Genomic DNA, 18231 nt, shown 5'->3' with positions numbered 1-18231 from the left:
TTACATTAAGTTAAATGATGGAAGTTTATTGACTATGTAGTTCATTCCCAAGTAAAATAAGATACTGTAACTTTAATCACAGACCATTGCCTTCCTTTTGCAGAGAAACTAAAGATACTTAAGACAATTAATAAATGTATTTGGTGCCACAGTGATAAATTTTCTATAAGAAAATATTTGTTTTTAGAAGTCATTATTGGTATTTATATGTTTGCCAGTCTACAGAATGCTAATGCTAAGATAGTTCATAATGGATCATTTTCAGTTTTCACTAGAAATTAAGGTTTCTTAAGAGTTGAGGATTCTAATTTATGTGTATGATTAAAGATACTAGAAATAATAAGGGATAAATTTCAGTTTACAAGGAGTGGGATGTGTGTTTTAGATAAAAGAAAGTATAAGGATGGAGTTCCCGTCGTGGCGCAGTGGTTAACGAATCCGACTAGGAACCATGAGGTTGCGGGTTTGGTCCCTGCCCTTGCTCAGTGGGTTAACAATCCGGCGTTGCCGTGAGCTGTGGTGTAGGTTGCAGACGCGGCTCGGATCCCGCGTTGCTGTGGTTCTGGCGTAGGCCAGTGGCTACAGCTCCGATTGGACCCCTAGCCTGGGAACCTGCATATGCCGCGGGAGGGGCCCAAAGAAATAGCAAAAAGACAAAAAAAAAAAAAAAGTATAAGGAAAAGAAATGCATTTTGTTAAGGAAAAAGAAAATAATTTGTCCTAAAGCTAATATTTCTAAATAGGAAAGAAAATAAGGGACAAATTGTATGGATGTAGAAAATTGTAGAAGTTTCCTGGGAAAGAAAACATCTTTAGAACGGTATTCCATGAGTGGTCAGAACTGACTAAAATTAGGACAACTTTAATTGAGTTTTATTATTAAAAGCAAAGTAGTACAAACCTGAATTTGGTTTCTCTCTCTGTTAAGAAGACAGAGTTTTCTAAAAATTTTGATCTGCTTTTAACAATAGATTATAAAATCTCTTTACCTTTAACTGACAATCTGTAATAACTTTGTGTATCTTTGGTTAAGTGAATGAGTATTGTTTCACAGTAACATTATGATCCTATTTGACCAAGTGTTTTAGCCAAGAACTAAAACCTGACGGCTTTATAAAACTGTAAAAAAAAAATCAAGGATTAGTTATGTAAGATTATGGGAACTTGTAAATATGGTTACAATTTTCATGGATTCTGTCTGAAATATCACTGTCTTTTTATCTGTGTTTTCCAGATATAAGGAAACCCTTCCCCTTAAGGTAATTATGACTTTCAGTGATTTGTTAAATTATACCTTTGTTAGCAGAATGGAAATATGCTGATCTGGTTTCTCCAGAGATTGGACACTCTCATAAGGGGAATAAATGACATCAGGAGTAGACAGCTGACCTATGACACCAAAAAAGGCCTGTATAACATTACTCTGATAATTGCTCACCCCTTTGCTTATAAACCAAATGCAGTTCTTCCTTGGGTTCAATCATATGCAAGTTGCAAAAACCAATCCAACTGTTGGGTTTATGGTTTCTGCAAATGCCATTATTTCATTCCTTTTTTATGGATGAGTAATATTCCATTGTGTATATGTACCACATCTTTCTTTTTTTTTTTTTTTTGTCTTTTGTCATTTTAGGGCCACACCCATGGCACATGGAGGTTCCCAGGATAGAGGTCTAATCGGAGCTGTAGCTGCCAGCCTATACCACAGCCACAGCAACGCTGGATCCAAGCCAAGTCTGAGATCTACACCACAGCTCACGGCAATACCAGATTCTTAACCCACTGAGCAAGGGAGGGATTGAATCCGCAACCTCATGGCTCCTAGTCTAATTTGTTTACACTGTACCATGATCGGAACTCCATGTACCACATCTTTTTTATCCATTCACCTGTCAATGGATATCTGGGATGCTTCCATGTCTTGGCTATTATAAATAGTACTGCAGTGAACATTGGGGAACATATATCTTTTCAAGTCGTGGTTTCTCTAGATAGATGCCCAGGAGTGAGATTGATGAACCAAATGGTAATTCTATTTTTAGTTTTTAGAGGAATCTCCATACTATTTTCTGTAGTGGTTATTCCAATTTAAATTCCCACCAACAAAGCGTTTCCCTTTTCTCCACACCCTCTCCAGCATTTATTATTTGAATTTTTGATGATGTACATTCTGGCTGGTATAAGGTGGTACCTCCTAGTAGTTTTGATTTGCATTTCTCTAATAATTAGTGATGTTGTACATATTTTCATGTATTTTCTGGCCATCTATATGCCTTCTTTGGAGAATTGTCTGTTTAGATTTCCTGTCCATTTTTTGGATGGTATTTTTTTTTTTTTTTTGGTATCGAGCTAAGGAGGTGATTATATATATTTTGGAGATTAACCACCTATCAGTTGCTTCATTTGCAAATATTTTCTCCCATTCTGTGGGTTGTATTTTCATTTTGCCTAGGGTTTCCTTTGCTGTGCAAAAACTTTTAAGTTTAATTAGGTCACATTTGTTTATTTTTGTTTTTATTTTCATTACTCTAGGAGGTGGATCTGAGAAGATATTGCTGTGGTTTATGTCAGAGATCGTTTGGCCTATGTTATCCTCTAAGAGTTTTATAGTATCCAGTCTTCTATTTAAGTCTTTAATCTATTTTGAGTTTACTTTTGTGTGTGGTGTTGGGAAGTGTTCTAATTTCATTCTTTAACATGCAGCCATCCAGCTTTCATAGCACCACTTATTGAAGGACTGTCTTTTCTCCATTGTGTTTACTTGCTGCCTTTGTCATAGATTAGTTGACTGTAGGTATGTGGGTTTAATTCTGGGCTTTCTATCCTTTTCCACTGACCTATATTGCTGGTTTTGTGGCTGTAGCTGTTTTAATGAATGTAGCTTTGTAGTATAGTCTGAAGTCAGAGATCTTGATTCCTCCAGCTCCATTTTTCTTTCTTAGGATGGCTTTGGCTATTCTGGGTCTTTTGTATTTCTAAAGTTTAAAATATTTTGTTCTAATTCGTTGAAAAATGCCATTGGTACTTTGATAGGGATTGCACTGAATCTGTAGATTGCCTTGGGTAGGATAGTCATTTTGACAATAATGACTCTTCCAATTCAAGAGTATGGTATATTTTTCCATCTGTTTCTGCCATCTTTTTTTTTTCATCAGCATTTTAAAGTTTTCAGAGTACAGGTCTTGTGTGTCTTTAGGTAGGTTTATTCCTAGGTATTTTATTCCTTTTGATGTGATGGTAAATGGGATTGTCACCCTAATTTCTCTTTATGATCTTTCATTGTTAGTATATAGAAATGCAGTAGATTTTTGTGTATTAATTTTGTATCCTGCAACTTTATCACACTTATTGATGAGCTTTAATAGTTTTCTGGTAGGGACTTCAGGATTTTCTAGGCATAGTATCATGTCATCTGCAAAGAGTGATATTTTTACTTCTTCGTCTCCAATTTGGATTCCTTTTATCTATTTTTCTTCTCTGTTCGCTGTGTCTAGGACTTCCAAAACTATGCTGAATAGTAGTGGTGAGAGTGGACATCTTTGTCTTGTTCTTGATCTCGGTGGAAATTCTTTCAGCTTTTCACTATTGAGAATGATGTTAGCTGTAGGTTTCTCATATATGGCCTTTATTATGTTGAGGTAGGTTTCCTCTATGCCCACTTTCTGGGTGGTTTTTATCAGAAATTGGTGTTGAATTTTTTTCAAAATCTTTTTCTGCATCTATTGAGAGGATCATATGACTTTTATTCTTCAGTTTGTTAGAACTGTGGTGTATCACACAGATTGATTTCAGGATATTAAAAAATCCTTGCTTCCTTGGGATAAATACCACTTGATAATTATATGCAATCCTTATAAAATATTGCTGGATTCAGTTTTATAGTATTTTGTTGAGGATTTTTGCATCTACATTCATCAGTAATATTGGCCTATAATTTTCTTTTTTGTGGTATCTTTGTCTTGTTTGGGTATCAGAGTGGCCTCGTTATAGAATGAGTTTAGGAGTACAATTTTTTGGAATAGTTTCTTAAGGATAGTAGTTAGCTCTTCTATAAATGTTTGTTAGAATCTGCCTGTGAAGCCATCTGGTCCAGGACTTTTGTTTGTTGGAAGTTTTTAAATTGCACTTTCAGTTTCAGTACTTGTGGTTGTTCCATTAATCTTTTCTCTTTCATCTTGGTTTAGTCTTGGAAGATTGTACTTTAATAAGAATTTGTCCATTTCTTCTAGGTTGTCCATTTTATTGGTATATAGTTGCATATAGTTGTTATGATCCTTTGTATTTCTGTGATGTCCATTATAGCCTCTTCTTTTTCATTTCTAAATTTATTGATTTGAGTTCTCTCTCTTTTTTTCTTTATGAGTCTGGCTAAGGGTTTATCAATTTTGTTCATTTTTTCAAAGAACCAGCTTTTAGTTTCTTTCATCTTTTCTATGATTTTCTTCATTTCTATTTCATTGATTTCTGCTCTGATCTTTATGGTTTCTTTCCTTCTGCTAACTTTATGTTTTGTCTGTTCTTCTCTCTAGTTGTTTTAGGTGTAAAGTTAGGTTGTTTATTTGATCTTTTTCTTATTTCCTGAGGTAGGCTTGTAATTGCTGTAAACTTCCCTCTTAGAATGGCTTTTGCTGAATCCCATAGGTTTTGGACTGTTGTGTCTTTGTTGTCATTTGCTTTTAGGTATTCAATTTCCTCTTTATTTCTTCAGCAATACATTCGTTGTTTAGTAGTGTATTGTTTAGTCTCCATGTGCTTGTGTATTTTGTGGGTTTTTTTTTTTAATGTTGTTGATTTCCAGTCATAATAGCATTGTGGTTAAAAAAGGTGCTTGATATGATTTCAATTTTCTTAAATTTACCAAGGCTTGATTTGTGGCCCAGAACATGATCTATCCTAAAGAATGTTCCATGTGCACTTGAGAAGAATGTGTATTCTACTGCTTTGGGATGGAAAATTCTGTAAATATCTATTAAGTCCACCCATTCTAATGCATCATTTAAGGGCTGTGCTTCCTTGTTGATTTTTTCTCTGGATGAGCTAGTCCATTGCTGTAAGTTGGGTGTTAAAGTCCCCTGCTATTATTGTATTATTGTCCATTTCTTCTTTTAAGGTTGTTAGCCATTGCCTTATACGTTGTGGTGATCCTATGGTGGGTGCATATATAATAACAATTGTTATATCTTCTTCTTGGATTGATCCTTTGATCATTATGTAATATCCTTCTTGGTCTTTTATAATACTCTTTATTTTAATGTCTATTTTTCTGATATGAGTATTGCTACTACAGTTTTCTTTTGATTTCGATTTGCATGGAATACTTTCTTCCATCCTCTCACTTTCAATTTGGATGCCTCCCCTGAACTGAAGTGGATCTCTTGAAGACAGTATATATATATGGGTCTTGTTTTTGTATCCATTCAGCCAGTCTATGTCTTTTGATTGGGGTATTTAGTCCATTTACATATAAGGTAATCATTGATATGTATGTTCTTGCTGGAATTTTTATTAGCTGTTTTAGATTTGGTTTTATTGCTCTTTTTTCATCCCTTCTTCTCTTGTTCTTTTCTCTTGTGGTTTGATGACTATCTTTAGTGTTGTGTTTCAGTTGCTTTTTCTTATCTGTGTATGTATCTATATGTATTGCAGATTTTTGGTTTGCATTTACCATGAAGTTTTGATATAGGAAACTATATATATACCAGATTGGTTTTTTTTTTTTGTCTTTTTACCTTTTTCAAGGACCACTCCCTTGGCATATGAAGGTTCCCAGGCTAGGGGTCTAATCAGAGGTGTAGTCGCCAGCCTATGCCAGAGCAGCGCAGGATCTGAGCCACGTCTGTGACCTACACCACAGCTCACAGAAATGCTGGATCCTTAACCAACTGAGCAAGGCCAGGGATCAAACCTGAAACCTCATGGTTCCTAGTCAGATTTCTTAACCACTGAGCCATGACAGGAACTCCTATACCAGATTGTTTTAAGTTGTTGGTTTCTTAATTGCAAGTGCATCTCCAGTGTCCTGCGTTTGTACCCTACTCTTCTCATGATTTCTGGTTTTGGTAGCATATTTGTGTGTGGATGATTTCCTACCCTTAGTATATGTATGCCTTTACCTGTGAGCCTTGTCATTTGTGATATTTTTGTTTCTAGTTGTGGCCTTTTCTTTTCCACCTAGAGAATTTCCTTTGGTATCTGTTTAGTATTTTGTAAAGCTGTTTAGTGGTGCTGAATTCTCTTAGGTTTTGCCTGTCTATAAATCTGTTGATTTCTCCTTCCAAATATGAATGAGAAGCCTCACTGGGTAAATTAATTATGGTTGGAGGTTTTTTCCCTTTCATCACTTTTTATATGTCATGCCATTCCCTTCTGGCCTGCAGGGTTCTGCTGAAAAATCTGCTGATAACCTTACTGGGGTTCCCTTGTATGTTGTTCCTTTTCCCTAGCTGCTTTCAATATTTTCTCTTTGTCTTTAATTTTGGTCAGTTTGATTAATATGTGTTCTTCTATGGGTTTATTTTATATGGTACTCATTGTGCTTCCTGGATTTGAGTGATTCCTTTCCCATGTTAGGGAAGTTTTTGGATATTATCTCCTCAGATATTTTCTCTGGCCCTCTCTCTCTCTTCTCCTTCTGGCACCCTTATAATATGGATGTTGTGTTTAACATTGTCCCAGAGTTCTCTTAGACTATCTTCATTTCTTTTTGATCTTTGTTCTCTTTTCTGTTTCCCATCAGTCATTTCCACTGGTCTGTCTTCCACCTTGTTTATTTGTTTTCTGCCTCCTGTAGTCTGCTGTTGGTTGCTTCTCGTGAATTTATTATTTCAGTTAGTGTATTTTGCACTTCTGCTTGCTTAATCCTCAAATCATCTGTTTCTTTGCTCAGTGTTTCTTGCAATTTATCAGTCTTTGCCTCCAGCTTATTTCCAAGATCTTGCATCATCCTTACCATCTTTAAAGTCTTTTTCATGGAGGTTGGTAATCTCAGATCGCTTAGCTGTTTTTCTGTTTTGGTTTTTTTTTTCTTGTTTCGTTATCTGAGTCATAATTCTCTGCCTTTTCATTTTGTATAGATTTTTGGTATTGCCTCTTTTTTGCCGACAATAGGGTTGCAGCCTCTCTTGCTTCTGATGTCTGCTCCCCTTGTGGCTGAAGTTGGTATGGGTGCTTGCTTCAGGTTTCCTGATGGGAGGGTCTGGTCCCTGCCCACTGGTAGGTGGAGCTGATTCTTATCCCTCTGGTGGGTGGAGCTTTGTCTATGGGTGTGATTAGAGGTGGCTGTGTGCCTGGGATGAGGGGTCTTTAGGCAGCTTGTTTGCTGATGGGTGGGGCCCACCTGGTTTGTTGTTTGGCCTGGTGCTTCTCAGCCCTGATGGGTGGGGCCAGATTTTTCTAAAATGGCCCCCTCTAGAGGAGTTCACATTGGTGATTATTCCTGAGAACTTTGCCTCAAATATCTTTCCCCTACAATGAGCCACAGTCATCCCCTGTTTACCTAGGAGATGGCCATGAACTTCCAGCAGATCTGACCCAGATTCCTATGGAGTCTCTGCTTTGCCATGGGTCCCAATGTGCATGAAAGCCTGTGTGTGCCTTTTAAGAGTTTAGTCTTTGTTCCTTCAGTCCCACAGAGCTCCTATGCACAAGCCCTGCTGTCCCTCAACACCAAATACTCCAGGGGCTCCTCATCCCAATGCCAGATCCCCAGATGTGGGAACCTGACATGGGGCTCAGAACTCACTCCTGTGAGTGAGCCTCTGTGATATAGTTACTTTCCAGTCTGTGGACAGGCCCCCGGCAGGTAGGGATTGCTTATATTGTGTATTTGCCTTTCCTACTGTCTCTTTGTCTTCTGGAGTAGGATATCTTTTTTGATAGTTTGCAGTCAATTTTGTTGAAGGTCGTTCAACAGTTGGTTGTAATTTTCCTGCTTTTATGAAAGAAGGTGAGCTCCAGTTCTTCTATTCAGCTGTCTTAATCCTCCTTTGGCTAAAGTCTTCATTATAACCTTCATTATAGCTACTAGCTATATTACTTCTTTTCTGCCTATTTTACAAGATTGTTTTCTTGCATTACCAAATGGATGACTGAGCCTCTGATAAAATGATGACTAGGTGGTTTTAAACAGTTGACCATATGTATACTTTCATATAAGTTCAGTGATTGTAATAGTGTAACTCTAGGTATGGGAAGAACCAGCAAGAGGGAATCATTTCCTGGACCATAACAGACCAGTAAAACAGATGGTCCAGAGACTTTTGATTGCTGATTAATAGGGTCTAGTCTAGTAATAGCACATTGAGCAGTCTGTTCCTGAAATCCTGGTCTTACCTGGGAAAGAGCATTCCCAGCACCATGAGACAAAATGGTCATGAAATGCTTCCCAAACCATGAGGAGGCAATGCCAACTAAAGAATGCCACTCACCATTTGGCTCCACAAGGATTAGATCACTAGCCACTGCAGTCACTGACCTCCAACACACTCTGAAAGGAATTCAGGGTGAAGGTCAGGAATGAGGCACTCTGTGCTCTGGGAAAAAACTAGAACAGCCTTCAAGGAGTTAGATATTTTCAGGAGAAAGTTTTTGTGAATCCAAATTCTTGTATCTTCTCATACCTAGGAAAAAATTAAAATCATTAATGGAGACATCTCCTCCTCCTGACTAGCAGCAACCTTTTACCAAGATGCATGTTTTATACCCCCTTACCCAAAATTATCTCTACATGCCCCTCGCCCTTATCTCTTTGGAGGAGTTCCACAGAGCTGTCTGAAAGGCGATCTCCCAGGCCATAATCCTGAGTAAGCTGCCCCCAAAAAACTGAACTCACAGCTCTCATGTTATGTGTTTTTTACACTGGCAGTAGGTTTCCTCTATTTACTGTGTTTCTGTGGGAGGTTGGACAGTGTGGACCTACAGTCCTTGGCAGGTAGGGAGGGTAGAGTGAGGGCCACATTCATACTCTCAGTCTCTGTGCTAACAGATCCAGCTGCTTCAAGCTGGTGCTGCCCTGTGTTCTTCCATCATAGCTCCAGGGGAGCCAGCTCAGGACCAAAGACCCCTATGCCCCCTCTCCAGTCATGCTGCCCAGGGACCTACCTGTGGGGCAGGTGTGTGATTATCACCCCTCCTCCACCAGCTCGTTGACCCCACACCTCCTTTTTCTTCCCCTCGATTCTCCAATACTCCCCTATGGATAACAAGTTTATAACTTCTGGATATAGTCAGGATCTGGCTACAGAGATCTTTCATGGTAAGGTAAGAATATGAAGGCAATTATTCTGTTTTTGCCCATAGAATATAAAAGACATGAAGGAAACTTAAATGCATGTTACTAAGTGAATAAAGAGTCAGTTTGAAATGGCTACATACCATATGATTTCAACTATATAATATTCAAGAAATGGAAAAACTATAAAGACAGTAAAAAATCAGTGGTTTCCAGGGGTTATAAGGGATTAATAGATGGAGCACAGAGGATTTTCAAGGCAGTGATACCAAAACCATAGAATAGATACCAAGAGTGAATCTAAATAAACTATGGATTCTGGATGATAATGGTGTGTAAATGTTGCTTCATCAACCATAAAAATGTTCTGTCTAGTGGGAGATGTTGATAATTGAGAAAGTTCTGAGTGTACATGAGCAGGGAGTAAGCGCCTCTATTTGTGCATACTCCTATCTATCTAGTACCTCTATACCTTCCGCTTTCAGTTTTGCCATGAACCTAAAACTGCTCTAAAACTTTTAAAAAGTATATATAAATATACAAGAGCTAAGGAAACAGGCTTCTTCCAGTATAAGGGTCCAAAACAAAACCTTTTTTCTTTTTTCCTTCTTTCCTTCCCTCCCTCCCTCCTTTCTTTCCCCCTCCTTCCTTCCTTCCTTCCTTCTTTCTTTCCTTTTAAAAAACTCTAGAGAATAATCTGCAAGGGGACAGAAGTCTGTATAGAACAGAAGCTGGCTCTCCAGACTCTGTCTTTGTCCATCGTGGCCAGTAGAGGGCATTCATACCTTATAAATATTTTATCAGTCTATAGACTGAAATGGATCATGTTTTTTATTTCCTTTTTGCTACAGCTACTGGTGTTTTATTTTGTTTTGGTTTGGTTTGGTTTTGGCCATGCCTATGGCTTGTGGAATTTCCTAGGCGGGGAATCAAACCTGTGCCAAAACATTGGCCCAAGCCATGGCTGTGACAACGTTAGATCTTTAATCCTTAACCCACTGTATCACACGAGAACTCCTGTAGTTACTATTAACATTGGACATCCATCATTTCCAAAAAATATTCAGAGGGAGGGGTGGAAAAAAACCCATCACATGAGAGTTTCTGACAGATCTAAAACTTTCACTTTGAAATAGTGTCTTTGTAGCCTTAAGGGGACAGCCAGAAGCCATAATGGAAAAGGAAACAGCTGAATGAATGGACAGTACAGCTTAATGCAGAGTGAATGGGGAGCATGCTGGGGATTTCTATATTGAAAGGAAGGAAAGGATTGTGATTGGGTGTGAAAGAATGGGATCCAGGAAACAGAGACGAGAGGGGATGTGTGCCAGTCATCAGAATCAGCAAATATATATATAGATAATGTATTATAGATGTTTTATACTTTATATCTTATAGTGTATATTTATACACATATATACCATATATATGTACTATATTATTCATATAATTACATTAATGAAACATTAATGAGACATTTTTTCCCAATTCTCTTTTTTTGGACTGTAAGTGTTTTGTGGTCAGTTACAGAGAAAGGGGTGGGGGAATTCATTATTCCCATTTAGATCTATATGAAAAAATAAGAAAATAGCCACTACTTCTTTAGCCCTCGCTCAATGGATGATACTCTGCTAAGTGCTCTTAAATGTTCTAGATTGTATACTACTCACCTTACTTTATATTTGAGGAAATAGGAATAGTTTCACCTTACTTTATATTTGAGGAAGCTGAGTTTTAGGGAAGTTGTGGTTCCCCAGGATCACACACGTGTCCTGGCAGAATTTAGATTCAATCCAGACTCCTATATCACATTGTAATTAATTACTGAAGTGTCATTTTGTGCAATTCTCAATCCCTTTGTTTTATTCTTCAGTGCTTTCTAACGATCATTCTTCCCTGATTGACTCCTAACTGCACCAGCTATTCCATCTCTGTGCCCTTTGCAGGTTCTTCTCTTTCTTAGCTTTAAAATTTGAAGGTTCTCATAAGCTTTAGGGCATCTCATTCTACTGTCTATTCATAAGTAATGACTTGCATCAGCATATCCTGATTTCAAAATATAAAGCAAATAATTGTAAATTAACATCACCAGGATGTACATTGTTGGAAATTTTATATCCATATCTGCATATGGGAGAAGGGAGGGAAGTCTGTCTTTAGCTGTTTCTCAGACACTTTATAGAGCATATCTGCATTTTCTCGCTTCTTGAGATGCCTTACTTCTGTTTCTGGTGAGAGAATCCCTTGTCCTTTACTTCTCACTGTAGCATGAAGCATAATTAAAATTCATTAAGCATGATTAGTTTTTATATCTTTTTCTTTTCCAAATTGCAAACTCAAAAAGAAGAGATTTTGCATTTCTTTTTTCATCCTGTATTCGCAGAACTACCACATAATCTAGCATAGAACTATGAAGTTTTAAAATATAACTGACTGGGAGTTCCCACTGTGATGCATAAGTTAAGGATCTGGCATTGTCTCTGCAGCAGCCCAGGTTTCATCCCAGCCCAGGAAGTTCCATATGTCATGGTGTGGCAAAAAATATATATATAACTCACTGGAAAAAATGAATGAGTTAAATTCATTACAGTTTTTCAATATAGTTTGCATATTTAGGCTATTTCCTTTTGTAAAGATAAACAAATTGAAGCTATCTTCTGGGGAAGAATTTCATCAATTGAAGAAAGTAGGTACTTCCCTCCATCGCTCAGCGGTTAATGAACCTGATTAGGCTCCATGAGGATGCTGGTTTGATCCCTGGCCTCTCTCAGTGGGTTAAGGATCTGGTGTTGCCATGAGCTGTGGGGTAGGTCACAGACATGGCTTCAATCTAGTGTTGCTGTGGCTGTGGTATAGGCCAGTGGCTACAGCCTGAAATTCGACCCCTACCCTGGGAACTTCCATATGCTGCTGGTGCAGCCCTAAAAAGCAAAAAAAAAAAAAAAAAAAGAAGGAAATAATTTGAGAAAGATAATGTTGCACATATTTTGTCATATTTGAATACTTTAGAAATGTGAACATAATATTAAATGAACAAAATTATTTAAAGTACCATACCTAGCATGACTGAGATAAAATAAATACTAAATGAATACTTTAGAGACCTTAGTATATTAATCACTGTTATTTTAAATTCCTGATAATTATCCAAAATCTCTACTACATCTGAATCTAGATCTGAAGTTTGCTCTTTCTCTTCAAACTGTGTTTTTCAACTTTTAGTATGACTTGCAAATTTCTATTGAAAGTTGAACCTACTGTATTGGGTAAAAGGAACTGGTGTAAATTGGCCTTTAGATTGAGCTTTTACATTTATCTTGCTAGGAGTAGGTATGTGTACAGTACTGTTTGCCATAGCTGGAGGAGGCAGAATTTAAAACTTCCTTTTTCATCAATGCATTTCTTTCCTCTGTTGTCTTTGGGTTTTCCTAGGTATTTCTTTTTCTGTACCTGCAGCATGTGGAAGTTCCCAGGCCAGGGATGGAACGTGCACCACAGTAGTAGCCTGAGCACCAGCCGTGACAACACCAGATCCTTGACCCTCTGCACCACAAAGGAACTCCTAGACACTTCTTTAAAAAAAAAGTGTTACATTTGCAATGTGTTTCTGGTGTATAGGAATCCTGTTGACAGGAATGTAGGTATGGAAGAGGGAAAGTGTTCAGTAGTAAACTGTGCTCCTGGGCTGTGACCTTCAAACCTCACAAGTTTCAGAATAAGTTGATTCGAGTCTTTCAAATGAGAAAAGTCTTTTTCTTAAAATTGAACTTAATGTAAATAGTGTTCACCTCTTTCTAAGAATACCATTTTACTTCTGGTCTGGCTATTTTTACCTTTTATTTTACATGCCAGCCAAACTGTCTTATCCTTCTGGACCAGTCCTCTTGAAAATGGATTTATTAAACCTGCTTAACAAAAGCCACCTTGGAAGAAAGGTATATCTCTTTTTCACCATTGTATAATTAGTTCAGACTTCATAATAATTACTCAAGGTATATATATATTTTTCTTTTTGGCTGCCACATGGCATATGGAGTTGGGGGAGCTGGGCTTCTCTGCCCAGCCTGGATCAGGATGAAAGGGGGTCTTGAAGTGAAACGAAAGGTGTTCTCCATCCAAATAAATGGGGTCATTGGGTTTGTTCCTTCCCTTTCTAAACTTGGGCCCTAAAGACTGCCAAAGTGCAGTGCTATTTTGGGGATATGTGAAGTTTCTTGTCACTTTCTGTTCCTGGAGTCTGACTGGGACATTTGGGGATGTCTGTGCCTATGTTACCCTGAGGAACCAACCCATGGTTGTTTAAGATCAATATGATGATGAAGCAAGGGGAGGGACAGGGAAGTCCAGGTCCTGAAGTTTGTTCTTTAATGGATTTTATCAACCAGTAAAGCTCCTCAACATTCGTCAATTGCTATGATTTCCTATTAGCTTTTTGAAGGGTGTATTCAGCATGACAAAAATGAAGGAGGCTGGGAGTCTTCTTGTGGCATAGAGAGTTAAAGATCTGGTCATTTTCACTTCAGGGGCTTGGGTCATTGTCGTGGTACATGTTTGATCCTTTGCCTGGGAATATCTACATGCCACTGGCATGGGGAAAAAAATGAAGGAGGCTGAGAGGGTAATGGGTGCAAGGCCACTGTCAGACTCCCTCCCTAAACTGCCTTCTTTTCCAACATCTCAGTCAGCTCTCAATCAGAGCTGGAGAAACACCTTCTCTTCTCTAAGCCCACTCACCAGAATACTCCATTCTTCCCCTGAATGCAGCATAAACAAAAGAAAACGCTTGAGAAGAAATAAATTTATTTGCGAAGAATCAATTTTGCTGTTTTTAAGAAACAGAGACAATCTTTTTCAGAAGATGCCTCACCCCAAGGCTTCCTTCCATATTCAGTTCCCCCTGGGACTCCCTCACGTCAGTTTCATGCTGGGCTGGGAGCCTGGGGTTCCCTAGGGCAAGCTAGCAAGAGGGATGCCTGAGGTAAGGAAGAGATGAATCATCTTCCTGAAAAGAGGCTGGGGCTGGGGTCACATTAGTGCCTTTCAGATGAGCTCTGCAAATGGAAATAGGAGCCTGGGTGTGTCCAGTGAAAGTGAGAGCCAAGAGACAATGGAGGAGGCTGAGTAGAATGTTCCATTGGGAAGAGATTCTTTGAAGATTCATGAGCAGGAATTAGGATTCCAGGTCAAAGTTTAAAGGACAATAATTATAAGGTAAGGCCCAGGTATGTATAGAGCTCTGTCTTTGTAAAGCACTTTCACATACATTCCCCCAGATGATTATCTTAACAACCACCTGAGGTTTGCAGGCAGGGATTCTCCCAGACACAGAGTCTTGAAACTTAGGAAAGTTAACTTCTCAGAGCCATTACCCAGAATTTTGCCATCCAAACAAGGCTTGTTCCACCACCTCTCACACTGTCACCTGGTGGGTAAGCGCCATGGCCCAGCTTTCATATGGATGAGCAGAGCGTGGGTGAGGCATGTCCCAGGTCCAGACATCCTTGCTTTCTTTCTCTGAGTCTCTCCTCTGAGGAAACTGTTTTCTGAGAAGGACAAACTTTGGAGGTGACATTACCAGCCATCATTGACCTGGGACATTACGGAAAAGAGAACTAGGATCAAAATGGGCAGAGTCCAGGGGAGGAGAACAGAACCTTACCTTTCACAGCTCCTGCTTTTTCCTTCTTGCTTCTTCACTGCTGCTGAAGGACCAAAAAACAAAAAGGAGTTCAGAAGCTCTTTGTTGCCCTTTTCATACTAAGTCACATCACTGTTACTGAAGAATGTGTGTGACCTTCTTCATTGATTTGAGATCTTTGCTGTTTCATATTTAAAGCAGATCAAAGTATTTTCTACTAATCCTTTCCAAATGAATTTTTACTAATTCCCAGTAATTCTTTTAGAAGTATAATACACAGAAATTATAAGATGAGGAAATTAGGGAGCATGGTGTTTGTGCTATTTGTCAAGGTCACACTGCTGTTAAATAGCATAGCTGGAATTCTGAGGTTTTGAAAAATCCTAGAAATTCTCCTTTCACTTGTGCTCTCTTCTTGTGGCTTGCACCCTGAGAGAAACCTTGACTCTAGAAGCCAGCACAGAAGCAGACACTTGTGTGGAAGGGGAGTCAGATAGAGGTTGTATGAGTAAGTGGTTGTATGAGTAAGTGGTTCAGGAAAGCAGGACTGGGGAGAAGGTGGGAGTAAGAGTAACAGGTGCCAGGTCAGCCCATCACCATCGTGTATCACCACCTTCCCTGGAGGAAATGATTTCTTTCCTCAGATATTTATGCAGACCACTCTTTGCTGACTAGACATGAATCAGGTCCACCTATGGCAGAAGTACTAACAGTTTTCCATAATTTCAGGACTCTTCTCTATTCCATGAATTTCCACCAAGTGACAAGCATTTCCTGGAAAGTGGTAGGAATGTTCCATAGCACAAAATGGACCAATATCATACTGAAACAGATGTATCTAGAAAAAATAAGAGTTTAGGTTTTCATAATAAAAAAAATCAAGGTTCATTTCACAAAAATTTAATAAAACAAAATGCAATATTTTTTTGCCTTTTTGCCTTTTCTAAGGCTGCTTCCTGTGGCATATGGAGGTTCCCAGCCTAGGGGTCTAATTGGAGCTATAGACGCCAGCCTACGCCAGAGCCACAGCAACACGGGATCTGAGCCATGTCTGCAACCTACACCACAGCTCATGGCAACACCAGGCCCTTAACCCACTGAGCAAGGGCAGGGATCGAACCCGCAAACTCATGGTTCCTAGTCGGATTCATTAACCACTGTGCCACAACGGGAACTCCACAAAATGCAAATTTAATGAAACGAAAAGGTGAACATGTTTTCTCAATTTGAATTACAATGTAATAATAAATATTTTATATGAAATTTTATATGGTACAAGAATAAACATAAACAAACAGTAGATAAATCACCTCAGGACAGTCATCTCCTAAGACTGATGCCCCTGGAGCTGAGTAATTTTGACATATGAATGCTTATTACTACTGAAAAAATATTACTCAAATTATTTCAATAAGTTCTGTAGCCAAAGATAGGAGTCTTTTGAAGTGACCAAAGACAATGTACAGGGTGAGATGGCATTCTTAGTCTGACAGTCATTTCAAGGTGACCCCATGTCTGCATCCATAATTCTTAACCTTTCTTGCAAAACTGTTTAAGGAAGACAAGGGTTTCATGATTTCCACTCTGACAATCTCCCAGACACAGTCACTGTATTTCTTCTCTTTCAGGAAGAGATGGATTCTCTCAAAGTACCTCTTCACAGCCATTCCCAAGGAGGATGCCTGCTCTCCCATCACCTGCACCAAGCAGGGGTCTAGGTCTTCCAGCTGCTGATGGAGTCCAGAGCAGAGCTTGTCCAGGAGGGTGGAGTCCCAGGCAGCAGAGGAGCGCTCTATGTGGAAGAGGAGGAAGGTCTGCTGGAGCATCTCATGGAAGACAGAGATGGCCTGGACCTTCTGCAGCTGGCTGCCTTCCACCATCTCCTGGGGGAACCCAAAGTCTTTTCTGTCCTTCAGACAGAAGGAAGGGGAGATTCTCCTTATCTGACACAGAAGCGCCAGGTTCTTCTGCTGACATGCACATGTCCTGAGACAGATCACAGCCCAGAGATCCCCCAGGGCCATAGCTGAACACCACCAGGGCCATCGGTAGAGAGAGCACGAAGGCCATGGGGAAATGAGGGAGCTGCTTGTCTGGCTGAGATGGGTGTCTGAGGGAACCTTGGGGGTAGGTTCTCTGATGCCATTCTCTCTAAGCATGGCCAGTAAATAGTGAACACAGTAATTTTCATTTATTAAAAACAGTTCTCTAAACTTTTACTCCCTTTTTTTGGTTTTCCTTTGTCTTCTCAATATGGTCTAAAAGATATCTTCAATCTACACTATTTAATCTCACAAGAATTTTAATTTTCTCAATAATTCCAGGTATGCCCATTCAAATGGATATTTGTCAATCAAATGAGAAATGTCTTTTTCTTAAAATCAGAAGTGCTATAGTATGTAAATACATCTTCTCTCTCTCTGTCTCTTTCCCCCCTCCCCCTCTGTGTCTCAATTTAATGCATCAATTTAATTTTTCTCTGTTCCAAGTACTAATTTTTAGACTTGATCTTTTGTTCAGTCTAAGACTTAGGAGGCAGGCTCCATCAGCCCCATGGTTTCTGAATTTATTTATAGATTTACAAGATCACTCTTCCAATTAAGCTCTTTGAAAAAAGAGGGGTTTGTTTAATGTTTGATTTATAGGAGAAGCTAATGATTATGAGTGAATGAGCTTCTCTCATGTTTCTCTTCATCTCAGAACAGGTTCATGAAGATCCAAGTGGTTCTGCTTCAGGGGACCAGGAGGTCAGGACAATTACAGACATCACCCTTCCTTTCCACCATATTCTTACTGAGGGCCTGTTGTCTTCCACAGCCTGAGCCAGTACTCCCACCAGGAATCCTGGTTCTTTTCTGGAGAATATGGGTGTGGAGATTCTAATTCCAAGATAATTGGGTTTTCCCAGAAGCCCTTCACTCACAAGGGAGATGTCCTCTGTCCTCTAGAGGAAGAGAGTCCCCTACCTAAACTCTTGGACCCACTCCCTGAAGCCAACTCACCACATCCTGAGGACTTGGAAATCTCCTCTCTGTGGTGGGGCTTATTTATCTGTTGGGAAAATAATTCACCTCCCAGGACCCCCTCCTTTGCCCCCAGAGTGTTTGTGTGAAAGACCCTAGTCCTCAGTGGTGACCTCCTCCTCTCCTGACCTGTGTCCTCAGGTATCAACGGTGTCAGCAGCCCTCAGATGCTGAGAGCAAAGGTTTGTTCTGTCTTACGAGTTGGAGGAATTATCCAATTGAAATTATTTCACCTTGAGTATTATTCAGTTCTTTTACCTAAACTATTGAACACTTGTTAAGCTCAAAGTTTCTCAGCTGAGGCAGGAGATTCAGTGATGAAGTTGTCTCTCATAAGAATC

At 39.2% G+C, this 18231-nt stretch overlaps 1 protein-coding gene across 1 annotated transcript; it reads right to left on the bottom strand.

The window, feature by feature from the left end:
* IFN-OMEGA-2 (interferon-omega-2) lies at positions 16361-16891 on the bottom strand. Its single transcript, NM_001166322.1, is given in 1 exon segment — positions 16361-16891. A coding segment is annotated over 1 exon segment (531 nt).

The sequence above is a fragment of the Sus scrofa genome, chromosome 1 (genome assembly GCF_000003025.6).
Source record: "Sus scrofa isolate TJ Tabasco breed Duroc chromosome 1, Sscrofa11.1, whole genome shotgun sequence".
Taxonomy (NCBI): domain Eukaryota; kingdom Metazoa; phylum Chordata; class Mammalia; order Artiodactyla; family Suidae; genus Sus; species Sus scrofa.
This window is presented reverse-complemented; position numbering and strand designations above follow the sequence as displayed.